Raw genomic sequence first — 23,548 nt, forward strand, 5'->3', positions numbered from 1 at the left:
GTGATTGAGACCCGAAAACATCAGAGCTAGGAGGACAAGATTCAGGACCGGAGTCGGGACCAGAGTCAGGACCAGATCCAGAGTCAGGACCAGATCCAGGACCATATCCAGGACCAGATCCAGAACCGGAGTCAGGACCAGATCCAGGACCAGATCCAGAACTGGAGTCAGAACCGGATCCAGGACTAGAGTCAGAACCAGATCCAGAACCAGAGTCAGGACCAGATCCAGGACCAGAGTCAGAACCAGATCCAGGACCAGAGTCAGAACCAGATCCAGAACCGGAGTCGGGACCAAAGTCAGGATGGGGTGTAACATGTGTGTGGTGAACCGGCCGGAGCAACAGTACAAAGTTATGTTCCAGGTGAGAACCTCTACTGCCCCCCTTCTGCTCACCTCACCCCACCAGGGTTGGGGTCAATTCAGTTAACTGGTTCTGACCCCAAACCCTGCTCTCCAAAGGTTCATGACCCCTTCATATCTATCTCTTTCTCTACAAGCGTGTGATGTACTGTATATCTGCCTGCTTCAGCCAGTTATTATTTTGGGACTTTAATTCATCTTCTACACAGCCACATTGGGGCAACTCAGATCAATGTTTCCAGGGAGAGGCATTTGATTGATGATTTTTCAGATCGTAGTCCATTTTAATGGGATATGATTTTTTTTTTACAAAGGGTGTCAAGAACCATTTTCAGAGACATGTTAACTGTCAATATTTATGAATAGCACCACGAAAACCCCACGTTGTATCACAGTAGGCCCTGCTCATCCATTATGCAGAGCAGCTAATTAGACTATTGATTAAGGTTGCTAGTTCACAGAGCTGAAACTACTGCTCTCCTCTGGTTAAGGTTATTATGTAGTCAATTACTTTTTCATTTCAATGGCAGAAGGTATTCACACTTTACCCCATTTTGTTTGTGTTACAGACTGAATTTAAAATGCAATTAATTGAGATTTGGTCTCACCTCATAATGCCAAAGTGGAATTATGCTTTAGATTTTAAAAAATATATATATATTTTTTAAACAAATTCATTAAAATTGAAAAGCTGAAATGTTTCGAGGCAATAGGTATTCAACCCCTTTGTCATGGCAAGCCCAATCAAGTTCAGGAGTAAAACATTTCATTAATTAACAAGTCACATAATAAGTAGCATGGACCTATTCTGTGTGTAATAAGTTTAACATGATGCTTATTATCTAAGCATAGTCACTTTTCCCCTTTCCCTATTTATCACATGCGCCGAATACAACAACAACAACAACAACAACAACAACAACACCTTACAGTGAAATGCTTACTTACAAGCCCTTAACCAACAATGCAGTTTTAAGAAAAGTAAGATAAGGAATACAAATAATACATATAATTCAAGAGCCGTAAATAACACTAGTGGAGCCTATATACAGGGTATTACGGTACAGAGTCAATGTGGAGGCTATATACAGGGTATTACGGTACAGAGTCAATGTGGAGGCTATATACAGGGTATTACGGTACAGAGTCAATGTGGAGGCTATATACAGGGTATTACGGTACAGAGTCAATGTGGAGGCTATATACAGGGTGTTACGGTACAGAGTCAATGTGGAGGCTATATACAGGGTATTACGGTACAGAGTCAATGTGGAGGCTATATACAGGGTATTACGGTACAGAGTCAATGTGGAGGCTATATACAGGGTATTACGGTACAGAGTCAATGTGGAGGCTATATACAGGGTATTACGGTACAGAGTCAATGTGGAGGCTATATACAGGGTATTACGGTACAGAGTCAATGTGGCTATATACAGGGTATTACGGTACCGAGTCAATGTGGAGGCTATATACAGGGTATTACGGTACCGAGTCAATGTGGAGGCTATATACAGGGTATTACGGTACAGAGTCAATGTGGAGATTATATACAGGGTATTACGGTACAGAGTCAATGTGGAGATTATATACAGGGTATTACGGTACAGAGTCAATGTGGAGGCTATATACAGGGTATTACGGTACAGAGTCAATGTGGAGATTATATACAGGGTATTACGGTACAGAGTCAATGTGGAGGCTATATACAGGGTATTACGGTACAGAGTCAATGTGGAGGCTATATACAGGTGGTACCGGTACAGAGTCAATGTGGAGGCTATATACAGGGGGTACCGGTACAGAGTCAATGTGGAGGCTATATACAGGGTATTACGGTACAGAGTCAATGTGGAGGCTATATACAGGGTATTACGGTACAGAGTCAATGTGGAGGCTATATACAGGGTGTTACGGTAAAGAGTCAATGTGGAGGCTATATACAGGGTATTACGGTACAGAGTCAATGTGGAGGCTATATACAGGGTATTACGGTACAGAGTCAATGTGGAGGCTATATACAGGGTGTTACGGTACAGAGTCAATGTGGAGACTATATACAGGGGGTACCGGTACAGAGTCAATGTGGAGGCTATATACAGGGTATTACGGTACAGAGTCAATGTGGAGGCTATATACAGGGTGTTACGGTACAGAGTCAATGTGGAGGCTATAAACAGGGTGTTACGGTACAGAGTCAATGTGGAGGCTATATACAGGGTATTACGGTACAGAGTCAATGTGGAGACTATATACAGGGTGTTACGGTACAGAGTCAATGTGGAGACTATATACAGGGGGTACCGGTACAGAGTCAATGTGGAGGCTATATACAGGGTATTACGGTACAGAGTCAATGTGGAGGCTATATACAGGGTGTTACGGTACAGAGTCAATGTGGAGGCTATTTACAGGGTATTACGGTACCGAGTCAATGTGGAGGCTATATAGAGGGTATTACGGTACCGAGTCAATGTGGAGGCTATATACAGGGTATTACGGTACAGAGTCAATGTGGAGATTACATACAGGGTATTACGGTACAGAGTCAATGTGGAGATTATATACAGGGTATTACGGTACAGAGTCAATGTGGAGATTATATACAGGGTATTACGGTACAGAGTCAATGTGGAGGCTATATACAGGGTATTACGGTACAGAGTCAATGTGGAGATTATATACAGGTTATTACGGTACAGAGTCAATGTGGAGGCTATATACAGGGTATTACGGTACAGAGTCAATGTGGAGGCTATATACAGGTGGTACCGGTACAGAGTCAATGTGGAGGCTATATACAGGGGGTACCGGTACAGAGTCAATGTGGAGGCTATATACAGGGTATTACGGTACAGAGTCAATGTGGAGGCTATATACAGGGTATTACGGTACAGAGTCAATGTGGAGGCTATATACAGGGTGTTACGGTACAGAGTCAATGTGGAGACTATATACAGGGGGTACCGGTACAGAGTCAATGTGGAGGCTATATACAGGGTATTACGGTACAGAGTCAATGTGGAGGCTATATACAGGGTGTTACGGTACAGAGTCAATGTGGAGGCTATATACAGTGTGTTACGGTACAGAGTCAATGTGGAGGCTATATACAGGGTGTTACGGTACAGAGTCAATGTGGAGGCTATATACAGGGTGTTACGGTACAGAGTCAATGTGGAGGCTATATACAGGGTGTTACGGTACAGAGTCAATGTGGAGGCTATATACAGGGTATTACGGTACAGAGTCAATGTGGAGGTAATATACAGGGTGTTACGGTACAGAGTCAATGTGGAGGCTATATACAGGGTATTACGGTACAGAGTCAATGTGGAGGCTATATACAGGGTGTTACGGTACAGAGTCAATGTGGAGGCTATATACAGGGGGTACCGGCACAGAGTCAATGTGGAGGCTATATACAGGGTATTACGGTACAGAGTCAATGTGGAGGCTATATACAGGGTATTACGGTACAGAGTCAATGTGGAGGCTATATACAGGTGGTACCGGTACAGAGTCAATGTGGAGGCTATATACAGGGGGTACCGGTACAGAGTCAATGTGGAGGCTATATACAGGGTATTACGGTACAGAGTCAATGTGGAGGCTATATACAGGGTATTACGGTACAGAGTCAATGTGGAGGCTATATACAGGGTGTTACGGTACAGAGTCAATGTGGAGACTATATACAGGGGGTACCGGTACAGAGTCAATGTGGAGGCTATATACAGGGTATTACGGTACAGAGTCAATGTGGAGGCTATATACAGGGTGTTACGGTACAGAGTCAATGTGGAGGCTATATACAGGGTGTTATGGTACAGAGTCAATGTGGAGGCTATATACAGGGTGTTACGGTACAGAGTCAATGTGGAGGCTATATACAGGGTGTTACGGTACAGAGTCAATGTGGAGGCTATACACAGGGTGTTACGGTACAGTGTCAATGTGGAGGCTATATACAGGGTATTACGGTACAGAGTCAATGTGGAGGCTATATACAGGGTGTTACGGTACAGAGTCAATGTGGAGGCTATATACAGGGTATTACGGTACAGAGTCAATGTGGAGGCTATATACAGGGTGTTACGGTACAGAGTCAATGTGGAGGCTATATACAGGGGGTACCGGTAGAGATTCAATGTGGAGGCTATATACAGGGTATTACGGTACAGAGTCAATGTGGAGGCTATATACAGGGGGTACCAGTACAGAGTCAATGTGGAGGCTATATACAGGGGGTACCGGCACAGAGTCAATGTGGAGGCTATATACAGGGTATTACGGTACAGAGTCAATGTGGAGGCTATATACAGGGTATTACGGTACCGTGTCAATGTGGAGGCTATATACAGGGGGGTACTGGTACAGAGTCAATGTGGAGGCTATATACAGGGGGTACCGGTACAGAGTCAATGTGGAGGCTATATACAGGGTATTACGGTACAGAGTCAATGTGGAGAATATATACAGGGGGTACCGGTACAGAGTCAATGTGGAGGCTATATAAAGGGTATTACGGTACAGAGTCAATGTGGAGGCTATATACAGGGGTTACCGGTACAGAGTCAATGTGGAGGCTATATACAGGGGGTACCGGTACAGAGTCAATGTGGAGGCTATATACAGGGGGTACCGGTACAGAGTCAATGTGGAGGCTATATACAGGGGGTACCGGTACAGATTCAATGTGGAGGCTATATACAGGGGGGTACTGGTACAGAGTCAATGTGGAGGCTATATACAGGGGGTACCGGTACAGAGTCAATGTGGAGGCTATATACAGGGTATTACGGTACAGAGTCAATGTGGAGGCTATATACAGGGGGTACCGGTACAGAGTCAATGTGGAGGCTATATACAGGGGGTACCGGTACAGAGTCAATGTGGAGGCTATATACAGGGGGTACCGTTACAGAGTCAATGTGGAGGCTATATACAGGGGGTACCGGTACAGATTCAATGTGGAGGCTATATACAGGGGGTACCGGCACAGAGTCAATGTGGAGGCTATATACAGGGGGTACCGGTACAGAGTCAATGTGGAGGCTATATACAGGGGGTACCGGTACAGAGTCAATGTGAGGCTATATACAGGGGGTACCGGTACAGAGTCAATGTGGAGGCTATATACAGGGGGTACCGGTACAGAGTCAATGTGGAGGCTATATACAGGGGGTACCGGTACAGAGTCAATGTGGAGGCTATATACAGGGGGTACCGGTACAGAGTCAAGGTGGAGGCTATATACAGGGGGTACCGGTACAGAGTCAATGTGGAGGCTATATACAGGGGGTACCGGTACAGAGTCAATGTGGAGGCTATATACAGGGTATTACGGTACAGAGTCAATGTGGAGGCTATATACAGGGGGTACCGGTACAGAGTCAATGTGGAGGCTATATACAGGGGGTACCGGTACAGAGTCAATGTGGAGGCTATATACAGGGGGTACTGGTACCGAGTCAATGTGGAGGCTATATACAGGGGGTACCGGTACAGAGTCAATGTGGAGGCTATATACAGGGGGTACTGGTACCGAGTCAATGTAGAGGCTATATACAGGGGGTACCGGTACAGAGTCAATGTGGAGGCTATATACAGGGGGTACCGGTACAGAGTCAATGTGGAGGCTATATACAGGGGGTACCGGTACAGAGTCCATGTGGAGGCTATATACAGGGGGTACCGGTACAGAGTCAATGTGGAGGCTATATACAGGGTATTACGGCACAGAGTCAATGTGGAGACTATATACAGGGGGTACCGTTACAGAGTCAATGTGGAGGCTATATACAGGGTATTACGGTACAGAGTCAATGTGGAGGCTATATACAGGGGGTACCGGTACAGAGTCAATGTGGAGGCTATATACAGGGGGTACCGGTACAGAGTCAATGTGGAGGCTATATACAGGGGGTACCGGTACAGAGTCAATGTGGAGGCTATATACAGGGGGTACCGGTACAGATTCAATGTGGAGGCTATATACAGGGGGGTACTGGTACAGAGTCAATGTGGAGGCTATATACAGGGGGTACCGGTACAGAGTCAATGTGGAGGCTATATACAGGGTATTACGTTACAGAGTCAATGTGGAGGCTATATACAGGGGGTACCGGTACAGAGTCAATGTGGAGGCTATATACAGGGGGTACCGGTACAGAGTCAATGTGGAGGCTATATACAGGGGGTACCGGTACAGAGTCAATGTGGAGGCTATATACAGGGGGTACCGGTACAGATTCAATGTGGAGGCTATATACAGGGGGTACCGGCACAGAGTCAATGTGGAGGCTATATACAGGGGGTACCGGTACAGAGTCAATGTGGAGGCTATATACAGGGGGTACCGGTACAGAGTCAATGTGAGGCTATATACAGGGGGTACCGGTACAGAGTCAATGTGGAGGCTATATACAGGGGGTACCGGTACAGAGTCAATGTGGAGGCTATATACAGGGTGTTACGGTACAGAGTCAATGTGGAGACTATATACAGGGGGTACCGGTACAGAGTCAATGTGGAGGCTATATACAGGGTATTACGGTACAGAGTCAATGTGGAGGCTATATACAGGGTGTTACGGTACAGAGTCAATGTGGAGGCTATATACAGGGTGTTACGGTACAGAGTCAATGTGGAGGCTATATACAGGGTGTTACGGTACAGAGTCAATGTGGAGGCTATATACAGGGTGTTACGGTACAGAGTCAATGTGGAGGCTATATACAGGGTGTTACGGTACAGAGTCAATGTGGAGGCTATATACAGCGTATTACGGTACAGAGTCAATGTGGAGGCTATATACAGGGTGTTACGGTACAGAGTCAATGTGGAGGCTATATACAGGGTATTACGGTACAGAGTCAATGTGGAGGCTATATACAGGGGGTACCGGTACAGAGTCAATGTGGAGGCTATATACAGGGTATTACGGTACAGAGTCAATGTGGAGGCTATATACAGGGGGTACCGGTACAGAGTCAATGTGGAGGCTATATACAGGGGGTACCGGTACAGAGTCAATGTGGAGGCTATATACAGGGGGTACTGGTACCGAGTCAATGTGGAGGCTATATACAGGGGGTACCGGTACAGAGTCAATGTGGAGGCTATATACAGGGTATTACGTTACAGAGTCAATGTGGAGGCTATATACAGGGGGTACCGGTACAGAGTCAATGTGGAGGCTATATACAGGGGGTACCGGTACAGAGTCAATGTGGAGGCTATATACAGGGGGTACCGGTACAGAGTCAATGTGGAGGCTATATACAGGGGGTACCGGTACAGATTCAATGTGGAGGCTATATACAGGGGGTACCGGCACAGAGTCAATGTGGAGGCTATATACAGGGGGTACCGGTACAGAGTCAATGTGGAGGCTATATACAGGGGGTACCGGTACAGAGTCAATGTGAGGCTATATACAGGGGGTACCGGTACAGAGTCAATGTGGAGGCTATATACAGGGGGTACCGGTACAGAGTCAATGTGGAGGCTATATACAGGGTGTTACGGTACAGAGTCAATGTGGAGACTATATACAGGGGGTACCGGTACAGAGTCAATGTGGAGGCTATATACAGGGTATTACGGTACAGAGTCAATGTGGAGGCTATATACAGGGTGTTACGGTACAGAGTCAATGTGGAGGCTATATACAGGGTGTTACGGTACAGAGTCAATGTGGAGGCTATATACAGGGTGTTACGGTACAGAGTCAATGTGGAGGCTATATACAGGGTGTTACGGTACAGAGTCAATGTGGAGGCTATATACAGGGTGTTACGGTACAGAGTCAATGTGGAGGCTATATACAGGGTATTACGGTACAGAGTCAATGTGGAGGCTATATACAGGGTGTTACGGTACAGAGTCAATGTGGAGGCTATATACAGGGTATTACGGTACAGAGTCAATGTGGAGGCTATATACAAGGGGTACCGGTACAGAGTCAATGTGGAGGCTATATACAGGGTATTACGGTACAGAGTCAATGTGGAGGCTATATACAGGGGGTACCGGTACAGAGTCAATGTGGAGGCTATATACAGGGGGTACCGGTACAGAGTCAATGTGGAGGCTATATACAGGGGGTACTGGTACCGAGTCAATGTGGAGGCTATATACAGGGGGTACCGGTACAGAGTCAATGTGGAGGCTATATACAGGGGGTACTGGTACCGAGTCAATGTAGAGGCTATATACAGGGGGTACCGGTACAGAGTCAATGTGGAGGCTATATACAGGGGGTACCGGTACAGAGTCAATGTGGAGGCTATATACAGGGGGTACCGGTACAGAGTCAATGTGGAGGCTATATACAGGGGGTACCGGTACAGAGTCAATGTGGAGGCTATATACAGGGTATTACGGCACAGAGTCAATGTGGAGACTATATACAGGGGGTACCGTTACAGAGTCAATGTGGAGGCTATATACAGGGTATTACGGTACAGAGTCAATGTGGAGGCTATATACAGGGGGTACCGGTACAGAGTCAATGTGGAGGCTATATACAGGGGGTACCGGTACAGAGTCAATGTGGAGGCTATATAGGGGGTACCGGTACAGAGTCAATGTGGAGGCTATATACAGGGGGTACCGGTACAGATTCAATGTGGAGGCTATATACAGGGGGGTACTGGTACAGAGTCAATGTGGAGGCTATATACAGGGGGTACCGGTACAGAGTCAATGTGGAGGCTATATACAGGGTATTACGTTACAGAGTCAATGTGGAGGCTATATACAGGGGGTACCGGTACAGAGTCAATGTGGAGGCTATATACAGGGGGTACCGGTACAGAGTCAATGTGGAGGCTATATACAGGGGGTACCGGTACAGAGTCAATGTGGAGGCTATATACAGGGGGTACCGGTACAGATTCAATGTGGAGGCTATATACAGGGGGTACCGGTACAGAGTCAATGTGGAGGCTATATACAGGGGGTACCGGTACAGAGTCAATGTGGAGGCTATATACAGGGGGTACCGGTACAGAGTCAATGTGAGGCTATATACAGGGGGTACCGGTACAGAGTCAATGTGGAGGCTATATACAGGGGGTACCGGTACAGAGTCAATGTGGAGGCTATATACAGGGTGTTACGGTACAGAGTCAATGTGGAGACTATATACAGGGGGTACCGGTACAGAGTCAATGTGGAGGCTATATACAGGGTATTACGGTACAGAGTCAATGTGGAGGCTATATACAGGGTGTTACGGTACAGAGTCAATGTGGAGGCTATATACAGGGTGTTACGGTACAGAGTCAATGTGGAGGCTATATACAGGGTGTTACGGTACAGAGTCAATGTGGAGGCTATATACAGGGTGTTACGGTACAGAGTCAATGTGGAGGCTATATACAGGGTGTTACGGTACAGAGTCAATGTGGAGGCTATATACAGGGTATTACGGTACAGAGTCAATGTGGAGGCTATATACAGGGTGTTACGGTACAGAGTCAATGTGGAGGCTATATACAGGGTATTACGGTACAGAGTCAATGTGGAGGCTATATACAGGGTGTTACGGTACAGAGTCAATGTGGAGGCTATATACAGGGGGTACCGGTAGAGATTCAATGTGGAGGCTATATACAGGGTATTACGGTACAGAGTCAATGTGGAGGCTATATACAGGGGGTACCAGTACAGAGTCAATGTGGAGGCTATATACAGGGGGTACCGGCACAGAGTCAATGTGGAGGCTATATACAGGGTATTACGGTACAGAGTCAATGTGGAGGCTATATACAGGGTATTACGGTACCGTGTCAATGTGGAGGCTATATACAGGGGGGTACTGGTACAGAGTCAATGTGGAGGCTATATACAGGGGGTACCGGTACAGAGTCAATGTGGAGGCTATATACAGGGTATTACGGTACAGAGTCAATGTGGAGAATATATACAGGGGGTACCGGTACAGAGTCAATGTGGAGGCTATATACAGGGTATTACGGTACAGAGTCAATGTGGAGGCTATATACAGGGGTTACCGGTACAGAGTCAATGTGGAGGCTATATACAGGGGGTACCGGTAGAGATTCAATGTGGAGGCTATATACAGGGTATTACGGTACAGAGTCAATGTGGAGGCTATATACAGGGGGTACCAGTACAGAGTCAATGTGGAGGCTATATACAGGGGGTACCGGCACAGAGTCAATGTGGAGGCTATATACAGGGTATTACGGTACAGAGTCAATGTGGAGGCTATATACAGGGTATTACGGTACCGTGTCAATGTGGAGGCTATATACAGGGGGGTACTGGTACAGAGTCAATGTGGAGGCTATATACAGGGGGTACCGGTACAGAGTCAATGTGGAGGCTATATACAGGGTATTACGGTACAGAGTCAATGTGGAGGCTATATACAGGGGGTACCGGTACAGAGTCAATGTGGAGGCTATATACAGGGTATTACGGTACAGAGTCAATGTGGAGGCTATATACAGGGGTTACCGGTACAGAGTCAATGTGGAGGCTATATACAGGGGGTACCGGTAGAGATTCAATGTGGAGGCTATATACAGGGTATTACGGTACAGAGTCAATGTGGAGGCTATATACAGGGGGTACCAGTACAGAGTCAATGTGGAGGCTATATACAGGGGGTACCGGCACAGAGTCAATGTGGAGGCTATATACAGGGTATTACGGTACAGAGTCAATGTGGAGGCTATATACAGGGTATTACGGTACCGTGTCAATGTGGAGGCTATATACAGGGGGGTACTGGTACAGAGTCAATGTGGAGGCTATATACAGGGGGTACCGGTACAGAGTCAATGTGGAGGCTATATACAGGGTATTACGGTACAGAGTCAATGTGGAGAATATATACAGGGGGTACCGGTACAGAGTCAATGTGGAGGCTATATACAGGGTATTACGGTACAGAGTCAATGTGGAGGCTATATACAGGGGTTACCGGTACAGAGTCAATGTGGAGGCTATATACAGGGGGTACCGGTACAGAGTCAATGTGGAGGCTATATACAGGGGGTACCGGTACAGAGTCAATGTGGAGGCTATATACAGGGGGGTACGGTACAGAGTCAATGTGGAGGCTATATACAGGGGGTACCGGTACAGAGTCAATGTGGAGGCTATATACAGGGTATTACGGTACAGAGTCAATGTGGAGGCTATATACAGGGGGTACCGGTACAGAGTCAATGTGGAGGCTATATACAGGGGGTACCGATACAGAGTCAATGTGGAGGCTATATACAGGGGGTACCGGTACAGAGTCAATGTGGAGGCTATATACAGGGGGTACCGGTACAGATTCAATGTGGAGGCTATATACAGGGGGTACCGGCACAGAGTCAATGTGGAGGCTATATACAGGGGGTACCGGTACAGAGTCAATGTGGAGGCTATATACAGGGGGTACCGGTACAGAGTCAATGTGAGGCTATATACAGGGGGTACCGGTACAGAGTCAATGTGGAGGCTATATACAGGGGGTACCGGTACAGAGTCAATGTGGAGGCTATATACAGGGGGTACCGGTACAGAGTCAATGTGGAGGCTATATACAGGGGGTACCGGTACAGAGTCAATGTGGAGGCTATATACAGGGGGTACCGGTACAGAGTCAATGTGGAGGCTATATACAGGGGGTACCGGTACAGAGTCAATGTGGAGGCTATATACAGGGTATTACGGTACAGAGTCAATGTGGAGGCTATATACAGGGGGTACCGGTACAGAGTCAATGTGGAGGCTATATACAGGGGGTACCGGTACAGAGTCAATGTGGAGGCTATATACAGGGGGTACTGGTACCGAGTCAATGTGGAGGCTATATACAGGGGGTACCGGTACAGAGTCAATGTGGAGGCTATATACAGGGGGTACTGGTACCGAGTCAATGTAGAGGCTATATACAGGGGGTACCGGTACAGAGTCAATGTGGAGGCTATATACAGGGGGTACCGGTACAGAGTCAATGTGGAGGCTATATACAGGGTATTACGGTACAGAGTCAATGTGTCAATGTGCGGGGGGCACCGGTGTCGAGGTAATTATGTATATGCAGGTGGCTATGCATAGATTTTAGTAGCAGCAGTGTAGGGGGGGTGGGGGGGGGGGGGGGGTGCAAATAGTAGTCTGGGCAGCCATTTGATTCGCTGTTCAGGAGTCTTATGGCTTTGGGGGTTGAAGCTGTCTAGGAGCCTCTTGGACCTATACTTGGCGCTCGGGTACCGCTTGCAGTGCAGTAGCAGAGAAAACAGTCTATGTCAAGGGTGGCTGGTGTCATTGACAGTTTTTAGGGCCTTCCTCTCACACAGCCTGGTATAGAGGTCCTGGATGGCAGGAAGCTTGGCCCCAGTGATGTAGTGGGCTGTTCTCACTTCCCTCTGTAGTTCCTTGCGATCGGAGGCCGAGCAGTTGTCATACCAAGCAGTGGTGCAACCCGTCAGGAGGCTCTCGATGGTGCAGCTGTAAAATCTGTTGAGGATATTTTGAGGATCTGAGGTCCCATGCCAAATCTTTTCAGTCTCCTGAGGTGGAATAGGTTTTGTCGTTCCCTCTTCACAATGTCTTGGTTATGCTTGGACCATGTTAGTTTGTCGGTGATGTGGACACCAAGGAACTCGAAGCTCTCAACCTGCTCCACTACAGCCCCATCAATGAGAATGGGGTCGTGCTCTGTCCTCCTTTTCCTGTAGTCAACAATCACCTCCTTTGGACTGAGCACGCACCCCCGAGAGGCCCCAGTGTTGAGGATTTTGTTGCGAAGACCGATTTTCAGGATGCCTCATGGTCTGACACACTCTAGCTCTGTCACCTTTCACCACAGATGAGGAAGTGTAACATAGACAGATGTGCAGTATTGATACCCATCCAATGTAAAAACTGATATCTCCAGCTAAAACTGACATATTTCTTTATGGGGATTTTTTCATTATGCTAATAAGATTTCCGCAGGGGCGTGGACATTGACCTTAATGGTTCAATGCAGTAGTCTATTGTGTTGATCACTTTAAATGCGGTAGTCTTCTGTGTTGATCACTTTAAATGCGGTAGTCTTCTGTGTTGATCACTTTAAATGCGGTCCCCCCTCTCTCCCCTGTCCTCCCCCCTCTCCCTCTCCCCTGTCCTCCCCCCTCTCTCCCTCTCCCCTGTCCTCCCCCCTCTCCCTCTCCCCTGTCCTCCCCCTCTCCCTCTCCCCTGTCCTCCCCCCTCTCCCTCTACCCCGTCCTCCCCCCTTTCCCTCTCCCCCTGTCCTACCCCCTCTCTCCCTCTCCCCTGTCCTCCCCCCTCTCCCTCTCCCCTGTCCTCCCCCCTCTCCCTCTCCCCTGTCCTCCCCCCTCTCCCTCATCCTCCCCCTCTCTCCCTCTCCACCATCCCCCCCGTCTCTCCCCATGACCTCCCCCGTCTCTCCCCTGCCCCCCCTCTCTCCCCTCTCTCCCCTGCCCTCCCCCCTCTCCCTCTACCCCGTCCTCCCCCCTTTCCCTCTCCCCCTGTCCTACCCCCTCTCTCCCTCTCCCCCGTCCTCCACATCTCCCCCGCTCTTTCCCTTATCCTCCTCCCCCATCTCCCCCTGTCCTCCCCCCTCTCCCTCTACCCCGTCCTCCCCCCTTTCCCTCTCCCCCTGTCCTACCCCCTCTCTCCCTCTCCCCTGTCCTCCCCCCTCTCCCTCTACCCCGTCCTCCCCCCTTTCCCTCTCCCCCTGTCCTACCCCCTCTCTCCCTCTCCCCTGTCCTCCCCCCTCTCCCTCTCCCCTGTCCTCCCCCCTCTCCCTCTCCCCTGTCCTCCCCCCTCTCCCTCATCCTCCCCCTCTCTCCCTCTCCACCATCCCCCCGTCTCTCCCCATGACCTCCCCCGTCTCTCCCCTGCCCCCCCTCTCTCCCCTCTCTCCCCTGCCCTCCCCCCTCTCCCTCTACCCCGTCCTCCCCCCTTTCCCTCTCCCCCTGTCCTACCCCCTCCCTCCCTCTCCCCCGTCCTCCACATCTCCCCCGCTCTTTCCCTTATCCTCCTCCCCCATCTCCCCCTGTCCTCCCCCCTCTCCCTCTACCCCGTCCTCCCCCCTTTCCCTCTCCCCCTGTCCTACCCCCTCTCTCCCTCTCCCCTGTCCTCCCCCCTCTCCCTCTCCCCTGTCCTCCCCCCTCTCCCTCTCCCCTGTCTTCCCCCCTGTCCCTCATCCTCCCCCTCTCCCTCTCCACCATCCCCCCCGTCTCTCCCCATGACCTCCCCCGTCTCTCCCCTGCCACCCCTCTCTCCCCTCTCTCCCCTGCCCTCCCCCCTCTCCCTCTACCCCGTCCTCCCCCCTTTCCCTCTCCCCCTGTCCTACCCCCTCTCTCCCTCTCCCCCGTCCTCCCCCCTTTCCCTCTCCCCCGTCCTCCACATCTCCCCCGCTCTTTCCCTTATCCTCCTACCCCATCTCCCCCTGTCCTCCCCCCTCTCCCTCTACCCCGTCCTCCCCCCTTTCCCTCTCCCCCTGTCCTACCCCCTCTCTCCCTCTCCCCCGTCCTCCACATCTCCCCCGCTCTTTCCCTTATCCTCCTCCCCCATCTCCCCCTGTCCTCCCCCCTCTCTCCCTCTCCCCCGTCCTCCCCCATCTCCCCCGCTCTTTACCTTCACCTCCTCCCCCATCTCCCCCTTGTCCTTCCCCTCCTCCCCCATCTCCCCCTTGTCCTTCCCCTCCTCCCCCTCCTTCAGACCCCTTTACAGCCTCATTCATTATAGAAATGTGTGTGGTGATTGATCTGGGCTAGGATCATAACACTCCAGATCCCACTGTATGACGTTTCCCTGTGTGTGTGTGTGTGTGTGTGTGTGTGTGTGTGTGTGTGTGTGTGTGTGTGTGTGTGTGTGTGTGTGTGTGTGTGTGTGTGTGTGTGTGTGTGTGTGTGTGTGTGTGTGTGTGTGTGTGTTATTGCACCTAGCAGCCTGGGGCTACTCCTCAGTCCTCCCCACAGATGGCTGCTTCTGTAACCCCCACAGCAACACTGCCATCCTCAACACTGCCATCCTCAACACTGCCATCCTGACACAATTCAAATCATATTTGGATTTACAACAGACACATTTATCTACAAACAGACGTAGACTTTACAGGGAGCACTAGTACAAGATCAATGTCCAGAGGTACAAAGTATTTTAGGTAGATATGTACAGTACCAGTCGAAAGTTTGGACACACCTACTCATTCAAGGTTTTTTTTACTATTTTGTACTTTGTAGAATAATAGTGAAGACATCAAAACTATGAAAAAACACATATGAAATAATGTAGTAACAAATCAAAATATATATTATATTTGAGATTCTTCAAATAGAGACCCTTTGCCTTGGGGACAGCTTTGCACATTCTTGGCATTCTCTCAACCAGCTTCACCTGGAATGCTTTTCCAACAGACTTGAAGGAGTTCCCACATTATGATGAGCACTTGTTGGCTGCTTTTTTCTTTCACTCTGCGGTCCGAATCATCCCAAACCATCTCAATTTGATTGAGGAAAACGGGTCATTTGATGCAGCACTCCATCACTCTACGCCTTGGTCTAAGCCTGGAGGTGTGTTGGGTCATTGTCCTGTATCACTACAGAATTCTGTGGTAGCCATGTGGTCGAGGGGAATTCCTTCTCATGATGTGAATATCGGCTCCTACGACTGTCCGGTTGTTGCAGTGTTGTTACAGATGAACCGGAGTTAGAACCTTGAGCTTCGCTTTAAAAAAATATGTTAGCATTGTCAGAAATGCTACAAAAAGATAGCACATTGTTGGTTCTCAATAATGGACAGAAATTAGCATGTGAGAGCGATAAATTATACATTTAGTAAAAATGGTTGCACCTTCAAATGTTGCCAATACCAATTTTAAAAAATAATCTAATGTGACTTTAATGACATTATAGTCTTGTTTTAATCCAAGGTCTAGAATATGAGCTTCGTGGGTAAAGAAAATAGTCCGAAAATTAAAATTCTAACAACCCCATTTAAAACCTGGTATGTGGTTCTCATGAAGTGTGTTATCTACCTCCAGCTGATTTGCAAATATTCATCGATATTGGTGTCATATGTGTGTTTGTATTTATTATGGATCTGCATTAGTTCCTGCCAGGGCAGCAGCTACTCTTCCTGGGGTTTATTATGGATCTGCATTAGTTCCTGCCAAGGCAGCAGCTACTCTTCCTGGGGTTTATTATGGATCTGCATTAGTTCCTGTCAAGGCAGCAGCTACTCTTCCTGGGGTTTATTATGGATCTTCATTAGTTCCTGCCAAGGCAGCAGCTACTCTTCCTGGGGTTTATTATGGATCTGCATTAGTTCCTGCCAAGGCAGCAGCTACTATTCCTGGGGTTTATTATGGATCTCCATTAGATCCTGCCAAGGCAGCAGCTACTCTTCCTGGGGTTTATTATGGATCTGCATTAGTTCCTGCCAAGGCAGCAGCTACTCTTCCTGGGGTTGATTATGGATCTGCATTAGTTCCTGCCAAGGCAGCAGCTACTCTTCCTGGGGTTTATTATGGATCTGCATTAGTTCCTGCCAAGGCAGCAGCTACTATTCCTGGGGTTTATTATGGATCTCCATTAGTTCCTGCCAAGGCAGCAGCTACTCTTCCTGGGGTTTATTATGGATCTGCATTAGTTCCTGCCAGGGCAGCAGCTACTCTTCCTGGGGTTTATTATGGATCTGCATTAGTTCCTGCCAAGGCAGCAGCTACTCTTCCTGGGGTTTATTATGGATCTGCATTAGTTCCTGCCAAGGCAGCAGCTACTCTTCCTGGTGTTTATTATGGATCTTAATTAGTTCCTGCCAAGGCAGCAGCTACTCTTCCTGGGGTTTATTATGGATCTGCATTAGTTCCTGTCAAGGCAGCAGCTACTCTTCCTGGGGTTTATTATGGATCTGCATTAGTTCCTGCCAAGGCAGCAGCTACTCTTCCTGGTGTTTATTATGGATCTTAATTAGTTCCTGCCAAGGCAGCAGCTACTCTTCCTGGGGTTTATTATGGATCTGCATTAGTTCCTGCAAAGGCAGCAGCTACTCGTCCTGGGGGTCCACCAAAATTAAGGAACATTATTAAAAACATTGCAATACATTTACAGCAGTTTTCACGACATATTAAGTGTGTGTCATCAGACCCCTATTCTACTATCACATATCTACAACACAAAATCCATGTGAACGTGTGTGTAAAGTACGTATGTTATCGTGGGTTTGTATACTTGTGTCTGTGCCAATGTTTGTGTTTCTTCACAGTCCCCGCTGTTCCATAAGGTGTATTTTTATCTGTTTTCTAAATGATTCTACTGCTGCATCAGTTACCTGATGTGGAATAGAGTTCCATGTAGTCATGGCTCTATGTAGTACTGTGGAATAGAGTTCCATGTAGTCATGGCTCTATGTAGTACTGTGGAATAGAGTTCCATGTAGTCATGGCTCTGTGTAGTACTGTGGAATAGAGTTCCATGTAGTCATGGCTCTATGTAGTACTGTGGAATAGAGTTCCATGTAGTCATGGCTCTGTGTAGTACTGTGGAATAGAGTTCCATGTAGTCATGGCTCTATGTAGTACTGTGGAATAGAGTTCCATGTAGTCATGGCTCTATGTAGTACTGTGGAATAGAGTTCCATGTAGTCATGGCTCTATGTAGTACTGTGGAATAGAGTTCCATGTAGTCATGGCTCTATGTAGTACTGTGGAATAAAGTTCCATGTAGTCATGGCTCTGTGTAGTACTGTGGAATAGAGTTCCATGTAGTCATGGCTCTATGTAGTACTGTGGAATAGAGTTCCATGTAGTCATGGCTCTGTGTAGTACTGTGGAATAGAGTTCCATGTAGTCATGGCTCTATGTAGTACTGTGTGCCTCCCATAGTCTGTTCTGGACTTGGGGACTGTGAAGAGACCTCTGGTGGCATGTCTTGTCTCATAAATAAAAGTAGTGATGAAGTCTTTGAGCCAGGAGAGACTGAAATGCATATTATTAATGTTAGCGATGTGTGTACATCCAAGGGCCAGCCGTGCTGCTCTGTTCTGAGCCAATTGCAGTTTTCCTATGTCTTAATGGCACCTGACCACATGACTGAACAGTAGTCCAGGTGCAACAAAACTAGAGGCTGCCTTGTTGATAGTGTTGTTAAGAAGGCAAAGCAGCACTTTATTATGGACAGACTTCTCTCCATTTTAGCTGTCAATACGTTTTGACCATGAAAGTTTATAATTCAGGCATACTCCAAGCAATTTAGTCTCCTCAACTCGCTCAATTATCACATTATTCATTACAAGATTTAGTTGAGGTTTAGGGTTTAGTGAATGACTTGACCTTCTATTTTGATATTTTCAGTGGTATTGTTAACAAACACACCCCCATGAAGAAAATGAGAGTTAAAAACAGGTTCAGCCCCTGGTTCGACCGTGATCTTGCAGTTACTCCATCTCAAGGATACCATTTGGCGAAAGGCTCGGCACACGCATACTCAGGCTGACTGGCTCTCGATCAGGCAAATGAGAAATAAGTGCACTCAGACTATCTAGGCCAACGTTAGTTACTTTAAAGCTCAGTTCTCTCTCTGTGGGTCTAACCCCAAGAAGTTCTGGAAAACGGTTAAAGACCTGGAGAATAAACCCTCCTCCTCACAGCTGCCCATGTCCCTTAATGTTGATGATGTGGTTGTTACTGACAAGGAGCACATGGCTGAGCTCTTTAATCACCACTTCATTAAGTCAGGATTCCTATTTGACTCAGCCATGCCTCCTTGCCCATCCAACATTTCCTAATCTCCCGCCCCTTCTAATGCGACTATCCCTGATCCTTCTCCCTCTTTTTCCCTGGCCATCAACACAGTTTCTCCTTGCAGGTGGTCACTGAGTCTGAGGTGATAAAAGAACTCCTGAAACTTGACCCCAAAACAACATCTTGCTCAGATGGTTTAGACCCTTTCTTCTTTAAGATTGCTGCCCCTATCATCACCAAGCCATTCTCTGACCTTTTAACCTGTATATTCTTTCTTCTTTAAGGTTTCTGCCCCTATCATCACCAAGCCTATCTCTGACCTTTTTAACCTGTCTCTCTTCGCTGGGGAGGTTCCCATTGCTTGGAAGGCAGCCACGGTTCATCCTGTATTTAAAGGGGGAGATAAAGCTGATCCTAACTGTTATAGGCCTATTTCTATTTTGCCCTGTTTATCAAAAGTGTTGGAAAAACTTGTCCATAATCAACTGACTGGCTTTCTTGATGTCTATAGTATTATCTCGGGTATGCAATCTGGTTTCCGCTCAGGTTATGGATGTGTCACTGCAACCTTAAAGGTCCTCAATGATGTCACCATTTCCCTTGATTCTAAGCAATGTTGTGCTGCTATTTTTATTGACTTGGCTAAAGCTTTTGATACGGTAGACCATTCCATTCTGGTGGGCTGGCTAATGAGTATTGGCGTCACTGAGGGGTCTTTGGCCTGATTTGCTAACTACTTCCCCCAAAGAGTGCAGTGTATAAAGTCAGAAAATATGTCTCATTCACTGCCTGTCACCAAGGGAGTACCCCAAGGCTCAATCCTAGCCCCCACGCTCTTCTCAATTGACATCAACATAGCTCAGGCAGTAGGAGGCTCTCTCGTCCGTTTATATGCAGATGATACAGTCTTATACTCAGCTGGCCCCTCCCCGGATTTTGTGTTAAATGCCCTACAACAAAGCTTTCTTAGTGTCCAACAAGCTGTCTCTACCCTTAACCTTGTTCTGAACACCCCCGAAACAAAGGTCATGTGGTTTGGTAAGAACACTTCCCCTCTCCCCGCAGGTGTTATTGCTACCTCTGAGGGTTTAGAGCTTTAGGTAGTCACCTCATACAAGTACTTGGGAGTATGGCTAGACGGTACACTGCCCTTCTCTCAGCACATATCAAAGCTGCAGGGTAAAGTTAAATCTAGACTTGGTTTTCTCTATTGTAATTGCTCCTCTTTCACCCCAGCTACCAAACTAACCCTGATTCAGATGACCATCCTACCCATGCTAGATTATGGAGCAGTAATTTATAGATCGGCAGACAATGGTGCTCTCGAGCGGCTAGATGTTCTTTACCATTCGGCCATCAGATTTGCCACCAATGCTCCTTATAGGACACATCACTGCACTCTATACTCCTCTGTAAACTGGTCATCTCTTTATACCCGTCGCAAGACCCACTGGTTGACGCTTATTTATAAAACCCTCTTAGGCCTCACTCCCCCCCTATCTGAGATATCTACTGCAGCCCCATCCTCCACATACAACACCCGTTCTGCCAGTCACATTCTGTTAAAGGTCCCTAAAGCACACACATCCCTGGGTCGCTCGTCTTTTCAGTTCGCTGCAGCTAGCGACTGGAACGAGCTGCAACAAACACTCAAACTGGACAGATTTATCTCCATCTCTGCATTCAAAGACTCAATCATGGACACTCTTACTGACAGTTGTGGCTGCTTTGCATAATGTATTGTTGTCTCCACCTTCTTGCCCTTTGTGTCGTTGTCTCCACCTTCTTGCCCTGTGTGTCGTTGTCTCCACCTTCTTGCCCTGTGTGTTATTGTCTCCACCTTCTTGCCCTGTGTGTCGTTGTCTCCACCTTCTTGCCCTGTGTGTCGTTGTCTTCTGTGTGTCGTTGTCTCCACCTTCTTGCCCTGTGTGTTGTTGTCTCCACCTTCTTGCCCTGTGTGTCGTTGTCTCCACCTTCTTGCCCTGTGTGTTGTTGTCTCCACCTTCTTGCCCTGTGTGTTGTTGTCTCCACCTTCTTGCCCTGTGTGTTGTTGTCTCCACCTTCTTTCCCTGTGTGTTGTTGTCTCCACCTTCTTGCCCTGTGTGTTGTTGACTTTTCCCAATAATGTTTGTACCATGTTTTGTGCTGCTACCACGTTGTGTTACTACGATGTTGTTGTCATATTGTTCTGCTTCCATGTGTTGCTACCATGTTGTTGTCATGTTGTGATGCTACCATGCTGTTTTATCATGTGTTGCTGCCTTGCTATGTTGTTGAGTTAGGTCTCTCTTTATGTAGTGTTGTCTCTCTTGTTGTGATGTGTGTTTTGTCCTGTATTTAATTTTTTAAAATATATTTTTAATCTCAGCCCCCTCCTTTTGCCTCTTGGTAGGCTGTTATTGTAAATAAGAATTTGTTCTTAACTGACTTTGCCCTTTTAAAGAAAGGTTAAATAAAAATAATAAATACAGTGATTTTAGTTTTAGAAAAATGTAGGACTAACTTATTCCTTGCCACCCATGCTGATACTAATTGCAGCTCTTTGTTAAGTGTTGAGTCATTTCAGTCGCTGTGTTAGGTGACGTGTGTAGTGTTGAGTCATTTCAGACGCTGTGTTAGGTGACGTGTGTAGTGTTGAGTCATTTCAGTCGCTGTGTTAGGTGACGTGTGTAGTTGTTGAGTCATTTCAGACACTGTGTTAGGTGACGTGTGTAGTTGAGTCATTTCAGTCGCTGTGTTAGGTGACGTGTGTAGTGTTGAGTCATTTCAGACGCTGTGTTAGGTGACGTGTGTAGTGTTGAGTCATTTCAGTCGCTGTGTTAGGTGACGTGTGTAGTTGTTGAGTCATTTCAGACGGTGTGTTAGGTGACGTGTGTAGTGTTGAGTCATTTCAGACGCTGTGTTAGGTGACGTGTGTAGTTGTTGAGTCATTTCAGACGCTGTGTTAGGTGACGTGTGTAGTGTTGAGTCATTTCAGACGCTGTGTTAGGTGACGTGTGTAGTGTTGAGTCATTTCAGACGCTGTGTTAGGTGACGTGTGTAGTGTTGAGTCATTTCAGTCGCTGTGTTAGGTGACGTGTGTAGTGTTGAGTCATTTCAGACGCTGTGTTAGGTGACGTGTGTAGTGTTGAGTCATTTCAGATGCTGTGTTAGGTGACGTGTGTAGTGTTGAGTCATTTCAGACGCTGTGTTAGGTGACGTGTGTAGTGTTGAGTCATTTCAGTCGCTGTGTTAGGTGACATGTGTAGTGTTGAGTCATTTCATTCGCTGTGTTATATGACATGTGTAGTGTTGAGTCATTTTAGACGCTGTGTTAGGTGACATGTGTAGTGTTGAGTCATTTCAGTCGCTGTGTTAGGTGACGTGTGTAGTGTTGAGTCATTTCAGTCGCTGTGTTAGGTGATGTGTGTAGTGTTGAGTCATTTCATTCGCTGTGTTATGTGACATGTGTAGTGTTGGGTCATTTCAGTCGCTGTGTTAGGTGATGTGTGTAGTGTTGAGTCATTTCATTCGCTGTGTTATGTGACATGTGTAGTGTTGAGTCATTTCAGACGCTGTGTTAGGTGACATGTGTAGTATTGAGTCATTTCAGTCGCTGTGTTAGGTGACGTGTGTAGTGTTGAGTAATTTCAGACGCTGTGTTAGGTGACGTGTGTAGTGTTGAGTCATTTCAGACGCCGTGTTAGGTGACGTGTGTAGTGTTGAGTCATTTCAGAAGCTGTGTTAGGTGACATGTGTAGTGTTGAGTCATTTCAGTCGCTGTGTTAGGTGACGTGTGTAGTGTTGGGTCATTTCAGTCGCTGTGTTAGGTGATGTGTGTAGTGTTGAGTCATTTCATTCGCTGTGTTATGTGACATGTGTAGTGTTGAGTCATTTCAGACGCTGTGTTAGGTGACGTGTGTAGTGTTGAGTCATTTCAGTCGCTGTGTTAGGTGATGTGTGTAGTGTTGAGTCATTTCATTCGCTGTGTTATGTGACATGTGTAGTGTTGGGTCATTTCAGTCGCTGTGTTAGGTGATGTGTGTAGTGTTGAGTCATTTCATTCGCTGTGTTATGTGACATGTGTAGTGTTGAGTCATTTCAGACGCTGTGTTAGGTGACATGTGTAGTGTTGAGTCATTTCAGTCGCTGTGTTAGGTGACGTGTGTAGTGTTGAGTAATTTCAGACGCTGTGTTAGGTGACGTGTGTAGTTGTTGAGTCATTTCAGTCGCTGTGTTAGGTAACGTGTGTAGTGTTGAGTCATTTCAGTCGCTGTGTTAGGTGACGTGTGTAGTTGTTTAGTCATTTCAGACGCTGTGTTAGGTGACATGTGTAGTGTTGAGTCATTTCAGACGCCGTGTTAGGTGACGTGTGTAGTGTTGAGTCATTTCAGAAGCTGTGTTAGGTGACATGTGTAGTGTTGAGTCATTTCAGTCGCTGTGTTAGGTGACGTGTGTAGTGTTGGGTCATTTCAG

General features: G+C 47.3%; 1 protein-coding gene across 1 annotated transcript in view; it reads left to right on the forward strand.

Moving 5' to 3' along the window:
* The first annotated feature begins 304 nt into the window (after positions 1-304).
* Positions 305-23,548, forward strand: part of LOC139417432 (PDZ domain-containing protein 4-like) — a 66,761-nt gene continuing 43,517 nt past the window's right edge. Inside the window, exon 1 of the mRNA XM_071166715.1 lies at positions 305-364. Coding sequence (XP_071022816.1) covers positions 305-364 — 60 coding nt within the window. The remainder of the gene's footprint in view (positions 365-23,548) is intronic.

The sequence above is a fragment of the Oncorhynchus clarkii genome, chromosome 9 (genome assembly GCF_045791955.1).
Source record: "Oncorhynchus clarkii lewisi isolate Uvic-CL-2024 chromosome 9, UVic_Ocla_1.0, whole genome shotgun sequence".
Classification (NCBI taxonomy): Eukaryota; Metazoa; Chordata; class Actinopteri; order Salmoniformes; family Salmonidae; genus Oncorhynchus; species Oncorhynchus clarkii.